This window comes from Squalius cephalus (assembly GCF_949319135.1).
Source record: "Squalius cephalus genome assembly, chromosome: 22".
In the NCBI taxonomy this organism is placed as follows: Eukaryota; Metazoa; Chordata; class Actinopteri; order Cypriniformes; family Leuciscidae; genus Squalius; species Squalius cephalus.
In genome coordinates this window covers 22,319,921-22,340,018 of record NC_137143.1, presented here as the reverse complement: position 1 = coordinate 22,340,018, position 20,098 = coordinate 22,319,921, and the positions used below count along the sequence as shown (strand labels likewise).

The 20,098-nt window shown below is 36.3% G+C and overlaps 2 protein-coding genes across 4 annotated transcripts; both read right to left on the bottom strand.

The window, feature by feature from the left end:
* Positions 1-1,181: 1,181 nt before the first annotated feature.
* Positions 1,182-12,450, bottom strand: mbd1b (methyl-CpG binding domain protein 1b). Of its 2 annotated transcripts, none has more exons than XM_079857174.1 (17): positions 12,352-12,450; positions 11,259-11,863; positions 10,992-11,129; positions 10,774-10,897; positions 9,378-9,739; positions 9,195-9,277; positions 9,030-9,061; positions 8,179-8,349; positions 7,518-7,580; positions 7,397-7,429; positions 7,229-7,309; positions 6,182-6,346; positions 5,365-5,589; positions 5,214-5,288; positions 4,920-5,015; positions 2,544-2,669; positions 1,182-2,456 (listed from the first exon to the last, which is right to left on the bottom strand). In XM_079857174.1, exons 2-17 carry the CDS (start codon positions 11,828-11,830, stop codon positions 1,980-1,982), a joined length of 2,823 nt encoding a protein of 940 aa, XP_079713300.1. In that variant the 5' UTR covers positions 11,831-11,863; positions 12,352-12,450; the 3' UTR covers positions 1,182-1,979. The 2 variants fall into 2 exon arrangements, with proteins under 2 accessions (XP_079713300.1, XP_079713301.1); XM_079857175.1 differs by having other exon boundaries at positions 5,407-5,589.
* Positions 12,451-14,346: 1,896 nt separating this feature from the next.
* Positions 14,347-20,096, bottom strand: cxxc1b (CXXC finger protein 1b). 2 transcript variants are annotated; one of them, XM_079856693.1, is made up of 15 exons: positions 20,014-20,096; positions 19,858-19,877; positions 19,296-19,411; positions 19,093-19,193; positions 18,837-18,976; positions 17,916-18,071; positions 17,704-17,841; positions 17,403-17,513; positions 17,135-17,313; positions 16,677-16,884; positions 16,432-16,542; positions 16,273-16,322; positions 14,966-15,062; positions 14,696-14,848; positions 14,347-14,615 (listed from the first exon to the last, which is right to left on the bottom strand). In XM_079856693.1, exons 2-15 carry the CDS (start codon positions 19,858-19,860, stop codon positions 14,469-14,471), a joined length of 1,710 nt encoding a protein of 569 aa, XP_079712819.1. In that variant the 5' UTR covers positions 19,861-19,877; positions 20,014-20,096; the 3' UTR covers positions 14,347-14,468. The 2 variants fall into 2 exon arrangements, with proteins under 2 accessions (XP_079712819.1, XP_079712820.1); XM_079856694.1 differs by having other exon boundaries at positions 18,852-18,976; positions 20,014-20,071.
* Between the last annotated feature and the right edge of the window lie 2 nt (positions 20,097-20,098).

Sequence of the window (20,098 nt, the reverse complement as noted above, 5' to 3'; positions counted from 1 at the left end):
CGTAAGAAAAGACCATGCACACGGACCTGCGATGCCAATTAATATTCTTCTGCGGCTCTCCTCTGTCACATCTTGCAGATCACATCCTCCCCTTTATGAAAAACATATGGGTCCCTGCATAACGCCAGCACAATGATATTATAACATCCTTTCTCACATTTTAGTATTCATCCCAGTTTTCCACAGTAAAGCGCTGTCACACCTCTGGAACGAGACTGGCAAACAGGGAAGAGCAACACGCGTACTTGTCTGATTAACTCTTTCAGTCTTGCCTATTTATATAGACTCAATTGTAACTACAAACAGCGTGTCTGAACTGAGACTTGCACTGCTTTCTAAGATGTTATAGTCTGTTCGCAACGAATATCTAATAAATAATTACATCATGTGCACATTTCAGTGAGCGACTTTTCATGTGCAATGACGAGCTGTTTATATAATTCGATTTTTATATATTATAAATTATAGTATTTGAATAACTACATAATGAAAAACAAATTTTCGTTTGAAGTTCAACTTCGCATGAATTGAATGCAGAGGTGCAGTTATACTGTGTTATGGCGCCCCCTGTAGCGCACGTGTGTATTGCATATTTAATCCGTGATACCGCAGGAGAAAATTTACATGTGGATGCTGCAACGTATGTTAAAGAGACTTTTAGTTAATCCAACATCAGTGATGCTTTTTAAAAGTCTAGCATTTAAATTTTGTTTCTGAGTGAGGCCTCATTAAGATAACACACTACAGGCAAAACCATCGTTTTTTTTAGATTTCAATTACAATGCTTATCTTTTTTTCTCAAAATGTATTTTCTAATGGACCAAGCCAGAAATCTTCAGTAGCACTTACCCCAAACTTTGTTTTATTCAGAAGTTTTTATTTTTATTTTTTTAAAGGGGTTTGTTCATATATCATTGCACACTGATTTATAACATTTAATTCCTAGAAACGTGGTGAAAATTGACTTTCAGACCAAATTCCTCTCTGTGAAAACCTTTAGCTCTAGTATGTCAACCTGGCTTTATTTAATGTTCAGTTTTCTGTTCTTTAAATGTATGCAAATTAGTTAATGTATTAATAAGATGATACCTCATTTGCATATTTAAACAAGGTTTCAGAAAACTTGACATTTACTGATTAACTGAGAAAGTATGGTGATATGTATATAACGAGCACATAATGACAGTTATCCAACAGATAATATGATTTATTAAATAAACGGAATTCAGATTATTCATATGAAAGCACATACAAACAAATCCAGAGTGTTTTATAATAAAGGAAACAGAACTTCTGGAAAGCAAAAGACATGTTTATAAAAACATTCTCACAATATTTGATTTAATTTCTCTGCCACCACTTGCACTATGTACAAAATTGTCTATCCAAAACAAGAGAGCAGCCTCACCCCATATCATACAGCAAATATTAAATCTTTTAACAAACATGGATCTTCCACAAGATTAATGCATTCTGAAAAATCCCCCCTGAGAAGTACATAAGCATTCAAACATGTACAGATATCATTGGTGTGAGGAATTAAACCTAAATGAATGTGAAGCACTATCGTAACTTTAGTGCAAGGCAAGATGTACAGTTAAACTGATCAAGGTTTAATTGTGTAAAACATCCCCATTCACTGCCTCCATTTATATGACCAGGATTCAATGTGCATCCTTAGCCAGAGCGGGTACCGGTATGTGTGTCACATTCTCTAGGGTAAAAAAAACATCTTTATGTTTAGTGGTCGCTCAATAATGTGGGAAGTAATGCCAGTCATGATTTGTGGATTAAAGTAACCAAAAATGAATTCAGCAGTCAATGTAATGGTGGCATCTCTTTGAGAAAACAAAACAAAACAAAACAAAACGGTGCTCTAATATTTTTACATTAGAGTAGGGAGAAATTTAATCTAGCAAGTGGGCTGGAATAAGAGATGTATTACTTTAAGACCAATCTCCATGTGCTGAATAGTCTCTTTATGCCTTTTGTGGAGTTTTGCATTTTTCACAGCATTCTGCCTCTGGGAAAATGAGGAAGTCACAGGTAGCCGCCCGCTCGGGAAGCACAGGCTCTGGCGCTTTTGCTGAATCCTTGTGCCCCGAGCCCTGGCAGACAGAGTACCTTTCCAGCTCCTCGAGGAGGGCAACAACCTCTTCTGTCGTGGTGAGACGAGACGGGTGGCTGTCGTAGAGTTTGTGGGTGGGCAGCAGGGGTTGTCCCTGGACGCTGATGTGGTAGTGGAAACTGGGCTCAATATGAACTATGGTGTCTGCCATAGTGGAGCGCTTGGAGCACTGCATCAGCTGTAGCCGAGGCCCTTCCACCACAACGCAGAACCAGAGGACGGGAAGCACCATGCTACGAAGAGATTTCAGGAGCGGCATCAGTTCATGATTGATGTCGATGCCTTGGATGGTGGGGTCACTGTCTGCCATGCTGAATATCTGAGTGATCTGCAAAAGGCGGATGTACATATCACTGTTACCACAATGACTTACATATTATGGGATTCAGACAACATCCATAAAATAGCTCCTTACCGATGGACAAGACTCGCCCTCCTGTTGCTCTTCCTGACCTACTGAACCTCTACTCAAACTCTCCCCAGCACAGCTTGGTGGAAATGCTGCAGTATCGTATCTAGCTGCAGAAAGGACCTCTGGTCTCTATAAATAAATGGGAAATGCAAATAAAGCTGGTTAATCAGAACAAGCGAACAAGGTAAGCAATTAATCGATCGACAACGTGTACTGGAACAAGTGAAAGAAATCAAAAATACATTAAACGCAGTAATATTTTTGAAATATTTAAGTTTAAAATAACCGTTTTCAATTTTAATATATTTTAAAATGTCATTTACTCCTGTGATGCAAAGCTGAATTTTCAGCATCATTACTCCAGTCTTCAGCGTCACATGATCCTTCAGAAATCATTCTAATATGCTGATTGGCTGCTCAAGAAATGATATTGAGATGCTGCTTAATATTTTTGTGGAAACCGTGATACATTTTGTCGTGGATTCTTTGAATAGAAAGTTCAAAAGAACAGCATTTATTTGAAATGGAAATTTTTTCTAACCATGTCAATATCTTTACTGTCACTTTTGATCAATATATTGTATCCTTGCTGAGCAAAACACAAAGATACATTTCAGGGAACTACACTAACCTTTTCCACTGGTGGCACATGAGCTACTAACTTTTTCAGTTACTGGCGCAAAACATGATTTGGTCGCACAAATTGTTTATAGTAAGCCGCTCTGGATAATAATGAACAATAATGAAACTGTATTGCATACAGATGTGCTTTTTATTTTACTTGCCATCTTTTAAACCACATGCCTTCTTGTTTTTGTTTTCTTTAACATTGGTTGGGATAGATTTACTGCAATAGAAAATACAGTACACAATAAAGTGCAAAATGGATTTCAACATGCTATGGTTGGCACAGATGGGCAGACTCCTGAACTCTTAAGTTCTTTCACCGATGTGAAAATTGTGGCCGATACCGATAATAACCGATATTAATATTGCTGTTATGACCGATATCGATATCTCTGTATAGAAAACAAATTTACTGATAATCAAATAAAGAGAAATTTTCCAAAACATTTTTTTTTTTTTTTTTTACTTTAGAAATGACTTATGTTGGGCACCTTTACCTGTGTGCAAAATATGTCACACATAGGACACACATGCATTATATTGCATTGCATTGCATATAATGTGTGCTGGTCTAAAATTAAGAAACCCCTAGAAAACAGTAAAAAAAAAAGGGAAAAAAACAAAACAAAAAAAACAGGTGTACAATAAAGATAGGCTACTTAATTTATTATTCCAATAACCAAATATGATACTAAATAGCACAGGGAAAAGAGCTTCTATTTGTGACGTGCTGTCTTTGCATTTGAACATTGCACATTTTAAACAGGACACGCATTAGCTGCATAAATGTTAGCCAATACAAACATATTTATAGAAAACAGTTGACAATGAATAGACAGGAGTCCAATAATAGCATAACGAATCACTTATTCTAAAAATAATATCAAGTAGGCTAAGTTTGACGAATCCGACATATAACGAGGGCTGTGTTGTAAAACGTCCGTCATTTAACGAATTTTAAAAACACGGATGGATAATACAATATGCTTTCCGACATTTTGACAGAAAAAAAACAAGCAAGAACAAAATTTAAACTATAGCCCGTCAATTTTCATTTTACAATTATCTTCTCTCTGTGTGCGCGCGCGTCCGTTTGTGTGAGAGAGAGAGAGCTCGCGAGTCGCGCAGATACAATGGTACGTTTTAATCTACGGTCGCGGGGCTGAAGCCAACTTGATGTGTTGAATGCTCAGAGCACGTTATAAAACGTATTCTTAAAATACACATTTCTGTTTTAATAAATGCTCATAGTAAATCATAGCATATTGCCTAAAACATAGGTACAAAAATAATCAGTGATACATTTGCGACCCATTAAAAATTTTGGTCGCAATGGCATTTCAAAAGGTCGCATATGCGACCATTTTGGTCGCAGTGTAGTTCACTGCATTTTTATATATTTTTCAAATATTTATTATATTTAATTATTATTCATATATATTACATTAATATTTACTAGTATTATTTAATTTAATACACTAATCTAAAGGCCATGCATTATGCATTTCAGTTTTGTTTTTTCAGAAAACTTTTTGTCAAGACATCCAAAAATCAATGTAATTCTTGAAACACTGCCTACTCATTCAGCTTCAAAGAAGTCACTGAGTCTGCTGTTTTTTCCTCTCTGCGTGGGAACAGTATCAGAAGTGTATGGCTATGCAACTTACTAGGTTTATTTCCCACTTGCTGATCTTTGTTTTTTGTTTGTTTTTATTTGTTTAAGCTTAAGAGAGACACCCATAAGAAGCTTACCACAGACAGAAAGGCTCTGCTACTGATGACACTGCCTTGAAACCCATTTTCTTTGATCATCTCCACCCGTCCTGTGTGCAGCTGAGGGCCCCTCATCTTCTCAAAAGATAGGGGATGAAGAGATACAAACATATTTATATAGGATTATTCAAACAATAAAAAAAATTATTCTGGCAACCAAATAAGCTTATTTCCGTCTCTAGGGAAATCTTCTCTGGGATTCGTTTTTTGGAATCATCATGACTTGATTAATATTATATGGGTATTATATTGATTTTCATGGCGAGAACATACCTCAACTTTTTGTGGATGGTAGAGTGGGATGTTGTTCATCATATGACTGTTTGGAACATCTGTATAAACGTAAGCCTAAAAAAAACAGAAGAAAGTTACTGGAAGCTAACTAGGAATAAGCAATAATGCTTTAAGGACTCCACTGGGATACCTTTCCATTGTAATTTGGCTGGAGGAGCCTGTCTGTATTTACCATCCGGCCAGCACCCGAGGAAGCCTTTGCCGCATACTGTTCAGCCTCATTATCTGAAACCTCGAAATCCCACAACTTTTTGGACCTGGGTCTACCGCGTCCATACGTGTAACGTGGCCTACCGCGGGTAACCCAGCCCTGAGCAAACAACATCTCCGCCTCATCCATGGGCAGCAAATGCTTCTGTAGAACACAACACAATTTACCTGATTGTCATTTCTTGTGTAAAAAGTCTTACGCAATAATCAGCAACACAATAACTTTTAGCCAGCCAGAAGGAAAATATATAAATAAATAAAGCTGCTAAATGAGAAACATAACATGCAGATAAATATGACATACACGTAATAACACCAAAGAAGCATAAGGATTTTAACTGTTCTCATTCCACTAAACAATTCCAGTTTCTTAACGATTCTTTTAGTGAACATATCTTTATGACAAGTAACAGTACTTGGTTCCTTTAAAACTGAAGTATTTTTTTAATTTTGATCATTAAAAGGTTATAACCAGATTATAAAAGTCATTGACCATGAATCAGTTAAAAATTGTCAATTTACTACTTAAAAGTTTTTTTTGTTTTTTTATTACATAGGTAATATAATGTTATATGTAAATGTGTAACATTTTAAATTAATATTATATGACAATAATCCTAAATCTAGAAGACAATTAAAAGTACAATAATGACCAATATTCTAGTTCATATAAAAAGGTGAAAACTAAAATAAATAAAGATACATAATACAATGAAAGTCATATTTTGGAAGCCCACCATAGCCTCTCTTTGGCACTGTCGTAGACGGCATTTCTGTCTTTTTTTATTTCTGCCTCCAAACTTGGGTTTGTCCATGCAAAAATCACAGCTTCCACAGTCTGTACGGCGAACGCAGCCTTTACACTTCCCGCAGGAACGGCGACGCACCTTAGGAACACCCATCTGGAAATCAAGAAAATAGAATCTATTAAAAATATTATTTGAAAAGTATTAAGGACATTATTTTAAGTCTCTAATTACATCTGACTGTATAAAATATTTGAAGTTTAAAGGGATCACCTAAAAATTAAAATTAATTTACTCACCCTCATATCGCTCTAAAACCGTAAGACTTTTGTTTTTCTTCGGAACACAAACGAAGATCTTTTTGATGAAATCTGAGAGCTTGCTGTCCCTCCATTGACAGCTACGCAACTGACACTTCAAAAAGTTCATAAAGAGATCGTAAAACTAATCCATATGAATTGAGCGGTTTAGTCCAAATTTTCTGAAGAGACTCGATCACTTTATATGATGACCAGATTGAGTTAAGGCTTTTATTGACATGTAAACACTGATCAGCGAACAAACAGAACCTGTTTGATGCACGAGAACAAACCTCATTGGTTCTTGTGGAAGCTCAAATGTGTTGCGCAACACAAGAATGAACCTCATTGGTTCACGAGCCAAGCGAACATGCTAGAGCTTCCGTTTACTTTTTATATGTGAATAAAAGCCTAAATTCAAACATCATATAAAGTTATCGTGTCTCTTCATAAAATTTGGACTAAACCTCTCAATTCATATAGATTAGTTTTACAATCTCTATGAACTTTTTGAAGCTTCATAGTAGTAGTTGCGTAGACTGTCAATGGAGAGTCCAGAAAGCTCTCAGATTTCATCAAAAAGATCTTCAATTGTGTTCCGAAGATGAACGAAAGTCTTACGACATGAGGGTGGGGGAACAAATACTTTGTTTTTCTCTTCAATCATGTGCATATCTGTGATCAAGGCACTTGGATAATGCTACTGCAGTGAAATAATGCAGTGTAGCTAGAACTCTACCTCATCCAGACCATTGTCACCATCATTACCCCCAAAGAACATAGACAGATCCTCTGAGTCACTGTACTGCAGATAGGGACTCTGCTCACAGGAAAACAACATTTAGATATAGTTGTTTTACAGCAATCCCTCAGATAACTTCTGACAGATTATATTTAAGACTGTTACCTGTGAGTCCTCAAATTCCTCTGAGACTGAGGGCTGAAAAAATAATTAACGATTAATGCTTTTACAAGCATAATGAAGTAATAGTGCACTGTGTGAAAATATATATTTTTTTTTTCCTCACTTTTGAAATATATGAAGCTGTGCTGAGTGATCCAGCAGTTTTTGAAAACTGCCCCTCTGATATCTGTGGATTAGATAAAAAAAGGGTACTTAAGTGACCTATTTAATTATAACACAAAAAAGGTAAATCCTAATATACACTACCATTCAAAAGTTTGGGGCCAGTAAGATGCATTTTGTATGAGATTAATATTTGTATTCAGCAAGGATGCATTAAATCAATCAAAAGTGATAGTAAGGATTTCCATTTCAAATAAATTCTGTTTTTCATAAAAGAATACTAAAAAAATGTATCACATTTTCCACAAAAATATGAAGCATCACAACTGTTTTCAACATTGATACTCAGAAATGTTTCTTGAGCACCAAATCAGCATATTAGAATGATTTCTAAAGGACCATGTGACACTAAAGACTGGAGTAATGGCTGCTGAAAATACATCTTTGCAAAAACTAGGAATAAATTATTATTCTGTACATTTTGCTATCTAATCCAATGGTATTCATACATTGCAAGTGTGGCCAAGGGTCCAAATGCCTTCTGGGTAACAACTGTAGATTATATTCTTACACAATTTTAGACATAATATAGAAAATCATCTGCCCACTAAAAAAAATAAAAAAATAAAATAAAAATAATATTCAGTTTTTAACCACTGTACCTTTACACCCCTGTCCTTACGGATAGGGTGCAAACACTTCCGTTTTCGACATTTAACGACTTTCCGAGAGTGGATATTAAGTCGTAGGCGTAGTCGACCATTTCGGCAACTAACACATTTTCCACAGTCCACTGCAGTTTGGCACGCTCGGCATCGGCCACATGGATTCCACTAAACAAGTACACACACACACAAAAAAAACACAAATAAATGTTTTATAATGCAATACACTAGATACAGGGCTTGACATTAACTTTTTGCTCACCAGCCACTGTGGCTAGTGGTTTTACATAGTTACTAGCCACATTTAGCATTTTCGCTGGCCACAATTTTGACATCGATACCATTGGGAAAAACTATAGATATTTTTCATAATTTGGCAGCAGGTATATTTAGGCTGCGGTCACTTTAAGACCTGACACATTATGCAGAATACACACAATCCCACGCTTAAATTCAAGCCCTGTAACACCAACAATATTCATCTGGAGCAAATGAAATGAGTGAGTGAGGGAAGGCGGGTTTGTGTGTAAACTCGCTGTCTGAGAGATGAGAGATTGAGAAAGCGCAGCTGGTATCATACACGTGTATCTATTCTGTGGAAAATGAGTATTGGAAGCGTTTCAGATATATTTATCTATCCATGTGCATTGAAAAATCTAAATTTTTGACAACACTTTTAAAAAAATTATTTAGGCTATATTATAAATAAATTTTAACCCACACAGGGTGGCTAGTAGGAGTGACTGCATTACACGCCACTGCTGAAATCCATCCACATCTGGCGGGTGTTAACGTCAAGCCCTGATTACATAACACAAAAAACCCAAATAAAATAAATAAAAACATACCTTTTTGTAGGGTTTTCTGCGTCTCGCTATTGCTAAAACAACAGAAAACATGATCACCAAAGGAACAGCAATAGCCAAAAAATACACTTCTGTTATTACGATAAAGCTGCTTAATAACCTGTACTCACAAAACTGAATGTAATGCTAAAAATACTTCTGACTTACATGTGTTAACCTCAAGCCTGCAGTTCTGGCACATAGTTTGTCCCTCTTCAAAAGTAAAGGTTTTATTACATCTCAGGCAGATGCTGAGTACAAACAAAATGAGAGTGACATGAAGAAAGACATTCACACCACTGTTTTTGACATGTATGCTACAGTGTAAGAAAAAGCAAAGGCACTGCCTACCCAAACAAAGTCTGTCGAGCTCCACCGGTGCCATTGATTGGCCTATCTGCAGACACCGAACCAGCCAAGGGAGGAACAGTTGGATTTGCAGCAACTCCAGTCAGATCCACAGGAGATCGAGTGGCAGCATTTGGTAAAGTGGTATCTGTCCCAGGACCAGTAAAGGTACTGCACTTCGGTGGGGTCACAGTATTCACAGCCTTTTGGGTGGAATATGTGGTCAACTTTGGAACAGTACCACAGCTGAGACTTGCTGAAGACCCTGGACTGCAGGCCGTGCCACCTGCATTCGTTAATTCGTTTGAAAAACCGGGTGTAGAAGAGCCGCCATGGTGTGCCATAGGAGAATCCACTCTCCTTTTCTATGGGTACCGGAATCAAATTGGTTTTATAATTAATGCATTTTGCAACATCAACACTGTTATAGAACTGAACTGAATCAACACTAACTCGAGGTGAAAAATGACACTATTGTCTTCTGTAGAGCTGCTTATAACTGATAAGTATTATAATTGATGAACTTTACACATTTGAATAATGACACAACTGTCTCTCTAAAGCTGCTTACAATAGGACTGTAAAATCGATTAATCACAATAAATTGCATCTATCATAAAAGTCTGTGTTTACACAAAATATATATATATATATATATATATGTGACCCTGGATCACAAAACCAGTCACAAGTAGCACGGGTATATTTGTGGCAATAGCCAACAATGCACTCTGTATGGGTCAAAATGATCGATTTTTCTTTTATGGCAAATATCATTAGGATATTAAGTAAAGATCATGTTCCATTAAGATATTTTGTAAATTTCCTACTGTAAATATACAAAAGATTTATTTTTGTTAGTGAATGCGAACATAAATGGACAACTTTAAAGACAATTTTCTCAATGTTTCGATTTTTTTGCACCCTCAGATTCCAGATTTTCAAATAGTTGCATCTCGACCAGTATTGTCCTATCCTAACAAACCATAGATCAATGGAAAGCTTATTTATTCAGTTTTCAGATGATGTTTAAATCTCAATATATAAAAAATTGACACATATAACTGGTTTTGTGGTCCAGGGTCACATATATATGCATGTGTGTGTGAGTGTGTATAGTATATATACACAGACACAAACAGAAATATATATAATACATATAAACATGAACATATATTATGTAAACACAGACTTTTATGTTAGATACGATTAATCGATTTTACAGTCCTACTTTAAAAACAGAATTTTAATTTGTCCCATATTTGATTAAGTTTGGATCATTAATTCTGTCATTTTCCCGGTTATTACTGTGAAACTGCTTTGAAACAATCTGTATTGTATATTCTATATAAATAAAGGTGACTTGACAATTAAAAAAGCATGCTGAACATTTCCTCACCTTTCTTCTTCGAGGACCGTCACCAAGAAATTGGCCCGTTTTAAAATCAAAATTTGTGAGGTCCACAGAATCGTTTATGTGTTTCATAAGCTCAACCCTACTTCTTACTTTGTGACCTCTTGGACTGAAAGGGGGAAAAAATAAACAGTGATTCAAAATGAAAGTCTCATTATTCAGATTGTATCTGTTACATTTTAAACAAACTGTTTTATACATACCTTATATAGTATGTATCACTGCGTCCTTCACTGTTGCCTGACCGACGAAAAACCTGCTTGCGTTTCCATCCTTTCCCTAACGGCGGACAATCTTCCCATCCTTCATCGACCTCTAATTGTGTTCTCCGTCTAGGTCTCCTAGATGAAAAAGAATAACATACATCTGTTATAGCTCAAACAATGTAATGCAATGCATAAGATGAAAGGCATTTTAATAAATAAAAGTTTGATGCGTTTAATGAGGAAGAATCCAGGTCATGTACATACCCACCACCTCTGCCGCCAGCAGTTTTCAAAACACTAACCACACTCCCACTCCACTCGCTACCAGCAAGGCTCTCTATTTCTCCATCGACGCTCTGGGAATCAACGTCCTCACAGTCTTCTTCGAGTGGCTCCAGCCAGTCACAAGGAGGCTTGTCGACATCTTTGGAAGATTCACCTTCTATTTCAGTTACAGCTTCCTCTTTGTTTTTGTCCGTGACATGGTCCTGAATGTCTGTGCTTGTCGTAGGTTCTTTGCTTTCCTCTGTATTTGCATCTTTTCCTTCAGATGTTGGTTCTGCAGGAACAGGTTCTTTATTTTCCTCTGTATTTGCATCTTTAACTTCGGATGTTGGTTCTGCAGGAACAGGTTCTTTATTTTCCTCTGTATTTGCATCTTTAACTTCGGATGTTGGTTCTGCAGGAACAGGTTCTTTATTTTCCTCTGCATTTGCATCTTTAACTTCGGATGTTGGTTCGGTGGGTACAGGTTCTTTGTTTTCCTCTGTACTTGCATCTTTTACTTCGGATGTTGGTTCTGCGGGTGCCTCAGCTGCTACTTCCTCTGTCTCCATGTTAGTAAAGCCTCCCTGTTCTGCTTATTTGAGCTGCAATAAGAAAATATGCATTAGTAGAAATACAGTTTCTTTTAACCAACAAAAAAAATCCTTGATTTACATGACTGAATTTCAAAAGGAGATAAACATCTACTTTTTGTCCATCTGAAGCTCTTATAAAGTCGAATTATCTGAATACTCTCTTTATGTTATGCATTCAGCTCAGACACCTGTATTTGTACTCAACGGTCAGCTGACTCTGCCTATTGTTGCTCTCCCTATAGGGACCAATCGTTTTATTTACAAAAGCACGACTTTGATGCGCAAAATACTGTCTAGGTAGTCAGCACACTAGGTTTTGAGACACAGCCTAACACGTATAAGCGCCAATATTTAGCGAGGTGGCTAAAGTGTTAGCAAGCGTGAAATGATAGTAAATAACACTGGATACTGATGTTTACCGAGACTATTAGCTGTTTTTAATGGTTCGGTTAAACTAAAAGTCATACATACAATACGCCATTTAAAAAAAAACCTACCTGTGAACCCCTTAACGAGCCCTCAACATTGATATATTTTAAATAACTGATAATGGAGAGAAGCCGGAAGTGCTGTTGTAACCCGGAAACACGTGACTCAAGCGTTCTGAATTAAAGTTCCCATATCACGTCACACAAAGATTTGTCGCGTAGCTTGATGCATGATTTTTCTTTATTTCATTTATTTATCTGTCATTCTGTTCGTTGTACTGCTACACAACAGATCATAGAGATTTAACAATGTCGCATATATACAAATTACTGTCAGTGTAAACAGCTGCGTGAATATTTTAAAATAAAATGTATTTATTATTATTTTAGACTTCAGACTTTTGGATCCCACTGTATGTATATAAAAAAAATATGGTATAAATACCTAGACATCATAATACAAATTTAAAATGGGATATTCACTTAAATTAAAAATAGTCAAAGAAATTAATATATTAATTTAATATTTAATATATTTATTACCATGTCTAGGTATTTATAACATATTTTTTCATATACATACAGTGGGATCCAAAAGTCTGAACACTAAAATGATAAAAAAAAAAAAAAAAAATTCCCATAAACTCTAAAAAATGAAGCAAGAGATCTGAGGATATCAGATTAAATTGTTTTATAAATGATTCACGGATGTATGTTTAAGAATAACACACACAAAAATGTTTCACTGTTTTGTAATTACTTGTACACAAGTGAAATTACTTAACAGATGCCAATTAACCAGCCATCAATCGGAACCATTTTTTTGTTTTTGTTTTGTTTTATTTTATGTTGGCCGATGTCTGTTCTGAACTTGCACGCAAACAGCATTGCAATCATTTCCCAAAAAGTTATTTGTGTGGAAATATTATGAAGTCTGTAAACAAGATGTTAACACACCGGCAAGAGATGGGACACGCTGAAAAAGCGAGCTCAGTTCGAGATGCTCGAAATATTGGAAGGAAAAAAATATATATATTGAGGGTTGTGGGGTTAAATGCATATACAGGTGCTGGTCATAAAATTAGAATATCATCAAAAAGTGGATTTATTTCAAGAATTCAACATAACAGGTGAAACTAATATATTATATAGACTCATTACATGCAAAGTGAGATATTTCAAGCCTTTATTTGTTATAATTTTGATGATTATGGCTTACAGCTTATGAACCAAAATCCCAGAAAATTAGAATATTACATGAAATCACACAGTAATTACACAGTGATACCATGGTCATTGAAGCAGGTTTTGGTTCTTTTGGCAGTGTGGGCAGGTGCAAATCCTGCTGGAAAATGAAGTCAGCATCTCCATAAAGCTTGTCTGCTGAAGGAAGCATGAAGTGCTCTGGAAATGTCCTGTAGACGGCTGCGTTGAGTGGACAGCACAGTGGACCAACACCAGCCGATGACATGGCTCCCCAAACCAACACAGACTGTGGAAACTTCACACTGGACTTCAAGCATATTGGACTATGTGCCTCTCCATTCTTCCTCCAGACTCTGGGACTTTGGTTTCCAAATGAGATGCAAAATTTGCTCTCATCAGAAAAGAGGACTTTGGTCCACTGTGCTTTATTAAATCCAGAGTCAACGCAGCCGTCTACCAGGACATTTCCAGAGCACTTCATGCTTCCTTCATTTTCCAGCAGGATTTGCACCTGCCCACACTGCCAAAAGAACCAAAACCTGGTTCAATGACAATGGTATTACTGTGTAATTACTGTGTGATTTTATGTAATATTCTAATTTTCTGGGATTTAGATTTTGTGGGTTTCATAAGCTGTAAGCCATAATCATCAAAATTATAACAAATAAAGGCTTGAAATATCTCACTTTGCATGTAATGAGTCTATAATATATTAGTTTCACCTGTTAAGTTGAATTCTTGAAATAAATCCACTTTTTGATGATATTCAAATTTTATGACCAGCACCTGTATGTCTGAAGAGAACTGACTATCTTCAGAAAATCTTCAGTGCATCCCTAAAATTAATCAATACAGACTGAAGGAGACATGAAGAATGTTTATTATGAATGACTCTGTCCAAATAATGACAAATATACAATATGAAAAGTATACAAATATAAACAAATACTTTTTTAAGCAAGCACTGATAGTTCACAAGGCTATCTGTCTTTGTTGCTGCGGAGGTCAGTGGTCAGGGGGTCATGCTGGATGGTCTGGTGGAGCATGAGGGCCAGTAGTCCTGCTCTGTTGGTCATGGCCGTCCTCACATTGCGTTCTTGTTCAAACAACTCATCCAGCTTGTACCACTGTTCAGAGGGGAAAAATATGAGTACATAAAAATACATTAAGACTACTATGACAATAAGTTTTGAAGAACTTAACTGACCACTCTGACACGCTCAAGGTCCACCTCTGCCCGTCTGAGCTTCTCCCAGCAGTAATGCTTGTTGCACTTGCGTTTTGAAACCCTGCAGTAGTCTCCAGTCGGCTCAAACACGTTACGCACTAGTGGACACCCACACACCTCATCTGCTAGGACCTGAGAAGAGAAAAGCAGAATGGAGATGTACTGAACACAAATCAAGTTATGAAGAGATTTTATAAGATGTAGTTTAGTCTGAGCAGAATTATGGCAAGACCGTAACTAAACTCTCACCTTTGGATCTCTGGAATGTTCTGGACATAAAACTTGGAGTCTCTTACAGTATGTTTTACTCTGAGGGTTGTACACATCACAGAAGAGTCTTGTTGCCCTGATAGAATAAAAAAAAGAATTATAAAAAACGTATATATAATATGCATGCGTGTATATAATAGTATATTATAGTATAAGTATTTTACTATATTCAATTACAATATTTATTTAAATTAACCAACAGTCTTGGTTTAAAAATAATTAAATTGCAAATAACCATTATCACATGGCCATTATAACCTCCTGGGATCCAGGAATAGACTTTTGTCCACTCTAGTCCACTCTAGAAAAATTATATTTTAGTAAAAAAATTATATTTTAGTGAATTTCTCTGACATCATACATGTCACATGTCACAACCTGGGTGTCCTGTAAAAAGCACATTCAGGGCTTTTCAGAGATACCAAATGTTTGGAGGTTTCACCATGAAAACAACTTCTCCTTCGTCTTTAAAAATGTCTGACATTAATTAATTCATCAAATGTAGGAAATATGATTATATAAAACTACATGTCCAAACTACATGTCCACATTTTGGGAGACACAACAAGAGAATATAGAAATAAATTATACATCAATATTCCTATGAAATATTAGATATTATTATTAAAATGTTGCCAATTATTACTCCAATTATTACACTTCTTTTTTCATTAAATGTTGCTCAAAGAACACATTAATGTGCAAATTAGATACAGTGTATAGATACATTGCATTGAATGGGAATATTAATTTATGGCCATTTTACCCACATATTGCATAAAGTAAAAAGGTGTATCAATTCATTCCGTTATATCTTTCATAACATCATTTTTATACAAATTTTGGTTAAAAAAAATCCTGAAACCCTAAAATTTATTGGTGATTGAAAAAAAGAAATCCCATTGTTTTTGCCTATACATATAATTTCATGTTCATTTTATTTTTTAAACAACTTAGTCCTGGTGTCCACTACAGAGGACATAGCATAACGTATGAATAAAATATTATTTTTCAAAAATGTTTTATACCATTTGTTTTTTATGCTCTAAACAATGTGATGACATAAAAAAAACTTTTTTTTTCTGGGTCTCAGAAGGATAAAGTAAAAATACATTTATTTATCTAAAATCTTTTTAAATTCCATAAAAATAACGAGCAAACAGAGGAAGTGTCGATATAACAAGCGCACTAAGATAGAGTTTCTCTAAGTGAACTGAGGGTATTCAGGGACATTCAATCGTAACTGCTGTACTGGATCATAACAATTTCAAATATATCTCTCTTACCCTTCTATTCTGGTGGGGAAAATGGAACCGAATGAGGTCTGGCTTTCGTACTGTTAAAATAATAAACCAAGCGTTAGTATTACACAAATTCATTTTCAATGTTTAGGTGGTCATAAATCAGTAACCAATAAATGGACTCAGGAAACAACATATATTGACCTTAGCATAACATCTCTCCATATGCCTCAGCGCCACCTTGGGGTTGATGGGGTGACTGCAGGACACACAGAATATCTGAAGGTCTGTGTCCTCACTGTCAGTTTCATTCACCTGCAAGAAAAGACATTAGCTTAACACCCTAATAAATATGACAAGATCCCTGAAACACACAAATTCCATCTCTTACCAGTTATTCTACAACATTCAAATGACATTAGAATGAAAAAGCATTACTGGAAACTCACATCCTCATCCTGTTGGACCACCTGCTGCTTGGCTTTGGCAATGATGCCCTCGAGCTCGTGGAAACGACGCTCCATTTCGGCAAGGCGCATCCGTGCAGCCTGCTGCTCCCTGCGGATGCGCTCCAGCTGTTTTTTGCCCTGTTCCTCAGCGACGCAGGGGCTCTGCTGCCACTGCTGGATTCGCTGCGGGAGGATCTCGTAGATCCGGCTGCACAGATCGGCAGATCAATAAATCAATACGATCTTTTTAAAACACATCAAACTGATGTTGGCATAACATTGCGCGATCGTTCAATGCTAGTTGGTTGCACTTAAAGTCACCATGAAATCTCAATTTCTTGTTTTTATGGTATAAAGCAGTATTTATTATAAATAATTTATCTGATTTATCTTTAATCAAAATAACTTGTGACATCAACCAATTTCTGTTTCAGGCCGACTTTAATGAAAAAACCTACTTGGCAGCCAGCTTCATTCCACAGTCCTCAGAGCAGTATTTTGAGTTTGGACGTGTCAGCTCGATACAGTTCGGCCCCAGGCACTGTTGCATGTCTCCCCCGTGTCTGCTGTCTCCCCTCTCGCTGTGCCTCAAACGATCACGGTGCTTCTGTTTCTGCTTGTGGCGACGGGACTCTTTCTGTAAAAGATGAGCACAATTAACAAAAACTATTTTTTAAATGCAATCAAAAAACGATTATGTATTAAGCACTGTGTTCCTCATTGCACCTTTTTGTCAAATTTTTTGTCTCTCCTCTTGACGTGCTTGACTTTTATAGCTTTCTTCCGCGGGACAGGACTGTAAAGTGGGCCGTCTTCATCATCATCACTGCCCCATGACTAAAAAAAAAACAGGTCACAAGAGAAGGGCGAGATTTATTTTTGAGTGCTGAGACCTAAAGCATCATCCCTAACAAGCAAATCTCAAACATACTCATGTTATAAAAACATCTTAGAACTTGACAAGAGTTCAAATGAATGTATGTATATACTAAGTGGTTGTGGTTGAGCAACAGCAATTAGCCGTTACCGCATTTCTGTCCTTGTAGTGCTCATATGGCTCCATATCGTTCTCGTCGTAATCATCTAAGTATCGTCTATCTCTGTGCATTATATTGTCCTTCCTCTCACGCAGAGAAAACTCCTCGTCCCGAACACGTAGCATTTTCTGCAAAAACAATGAGAGAGAGTTAACATCAAAACAAAAACTACCTAATAAACCACCTATATAAAGACACTCACCCGAGCACGGACGACACACTGCCTTAGACGACATTTCTGACGAATCTTGTTCGGGCCCCCAAATTTCTTCATGTCTTTACAGAAGTCACACTGACCACAGTCCTCATTCCTAGTGCAGGGTTCGCACTCACCACACATACGGGCTGATCGCTTCACCTGGAACGCAGTTAGAGGACCACACTATTATATTGTTCTATATTATCACTAATAAATGTAATAAATATAAATTCCTATAGTATCCATTCAGGTTTAATGACTTCTTGAAGGTTATTAAGTAAGTTCAGTCTTGTTTTAAAATTAATTAAGCTCAAATTAAGACAAATTGAGATGAAATATAAATTAAGATGATATATATATATATATATATATATATATACCATTAGTGAAAAATGTCACATTATCACATGGTTATTATTAAATAAAATACATTTCTAAACATTAATTTGCCGTTAATTGTAATAATCCAGTGAGATTTTGTATGCACAAGGATTTCCATATGGAGATCTGATCTTACCATTATCGAGTCTGCCTGGGATTACATGAAGAAACAGAAAAAAACTAAGACAGACTAAATCCAAAGGAACTGTGGCAACGTCTCCAAGATGCTTGGAAAGTCTCCGTTTTTTTCTGTTTCTTCATGTAATCCCAGACGGACTCGATAAAGGTGAGATCAGATCTCCGTGTGGATCATAATGGCAAAAGGAATGTTTGGAAATGTAAATTGATATTTCCTATTGACAAACTACACCAATAGATAAATAGCTGGCTTTAAAAGCATTTTTTTGTTGGTGAAAATACTAACGTGCCTAAGACCGCTGCAAAGTACTGTATGTACCATAAAAAATTGTCAAACTGCCCAACAATAATGCAATAGAGAAAGTGCCGAGTGTATAACAAGCAAACTTAGATATAAGAACATACTGAAGAAACACTAACTTTCGACCCACGGCGCTTATCGATCTTGTACTCTGGAGTGCTGGATCGTTTTTCAACCCTCTCTGGCTCAATGTCTTTATCACGGTTCTTTTTCCGGTAGCGTATTGAAAGAGATGGATCCCTTTCTAAGAGATAAAGAATTAGAACTGATATTGTAACAAAATATATTTTAATATGACAAAGTGCATGTTTAAATATTGTAAGGTGAACAACAGCAGAAAAAAGGTCATCAATCACTGACCCCGACACTGGTGGCAGTACCACTCCCTGATAGCTTTGGCCATCTTCTCCGTCACATTTATACAGTGACCATGAAACCACTCATTGCACTTGTCACAACCACTGTGGGGAAAAAGATGTGATCCAAATTAAGCTCTCAGTTTGAACGCATACATATTCATATTCTTTGTGAAAGATTTTTTGTGAAAGAGAGATTTGTCTCACATCATGAAGCAGTTAATGTCTGGTTTTCGACAAATGCAGTAGAGAGGAGCATTCTCTCCATCTACTACAGTGTTTTTCATAGCTGGAGCCTGGTCCATATCAGACATCTCGCTGTCCTATGAAGACAATAGAACGAAAACATTGAAAAGAATACAATACAATCAATACAATACAACTGCAAGACACACTCAATAGAAATATCACCATCAAAACATTATCGTGCTTCAAAGACTATGTTTCTATGGCATTAGAAATAATAAACAATAACAATAAAAACCCATTAAATTAGTTATCCATTTAAAACAAATACAAAAAGTACATGTTTTGGCCAAAGTTCAACATCAGTGTGTCACAATACATATTAGCATGATAGCACGCTTGATAGCGAGAAAATAGATTAATTATCCAGTGCTGAAAATCTAGTGCTGGTTTACAATATAACTAGAGAAATAAATAATTCGTTCTTTCATTTGCAATGATTGCTTTTAGAGAACTAATTTTGTATTATTTTGACTGCTCAAGCCGGAGCTAATATGCTATCAAATCATAATAGCAGACTTACCATGGCTGCTTCCCCGCCTTCTAGAAGATCCGATCAAACAGAGCGAATAAGGGTAAATTGAGATAATGCATGAACACGTAAATGTCCGGAATAATCCGACTTTGATAACAGTCAAATTTCCCAAACAAAACTAGGAACTGGAGCAATGTTACAAACCTAATTGTTACCGTGGGCAGTGGACATCAGCGTTGTTTCGGTTCTGTTTCGGCAGAGGGTTGATTGTCATAATAAAAGTCCTCAT

What these genes read in the sequence shown, in the direction of transcription:
- cxxc1b (XM_079856693.1), bottom strand. An exon ending in AGTGTGTCGTCCGTGCTCGG is followed by an intron (nt 17,842 to 17,915) that starts GTGAGTGTCTTT and finishes TTGTTTTTGCAG; the next exon opens with AAAATGCTACGTGTTCGGGA. An exon ending in AACATTCCAGAGATCCAAAG is followed by an intron (nt 14,849 to 14,965) that starts GTGAGAGTTTAG and finishes TTCTCTTCTCAG; the next exon opens with GTCCTAGCAGATGAGGTGTG.
- mbd1b (XM_079857174.1), bottom strand. Translation starts at nt 11,830, where the DNA reads ATGGAGACAGAGGAAGTAGCAGCTGAGGCACCCGCAGAACCAACATCC. An exon ending in AGGAATTTGAGGACTCACAG is followed by an intron (nt 7,310 to 7,396) that starts GTAACAGTCTTA and finishes TCCTGTGAGCAG; the next exon opens with AGTCCCTATCTGCAGTACAG. An exon ending in ACCATCCACAAAAAGTTGAG is followed by an intron (nt 5,016 to 5,213) that starts GTATGTTCTCGC and finishes TCTTTTGAGAAG; the next exon opens with ATGAGGGGCCCTCAGCTGCA.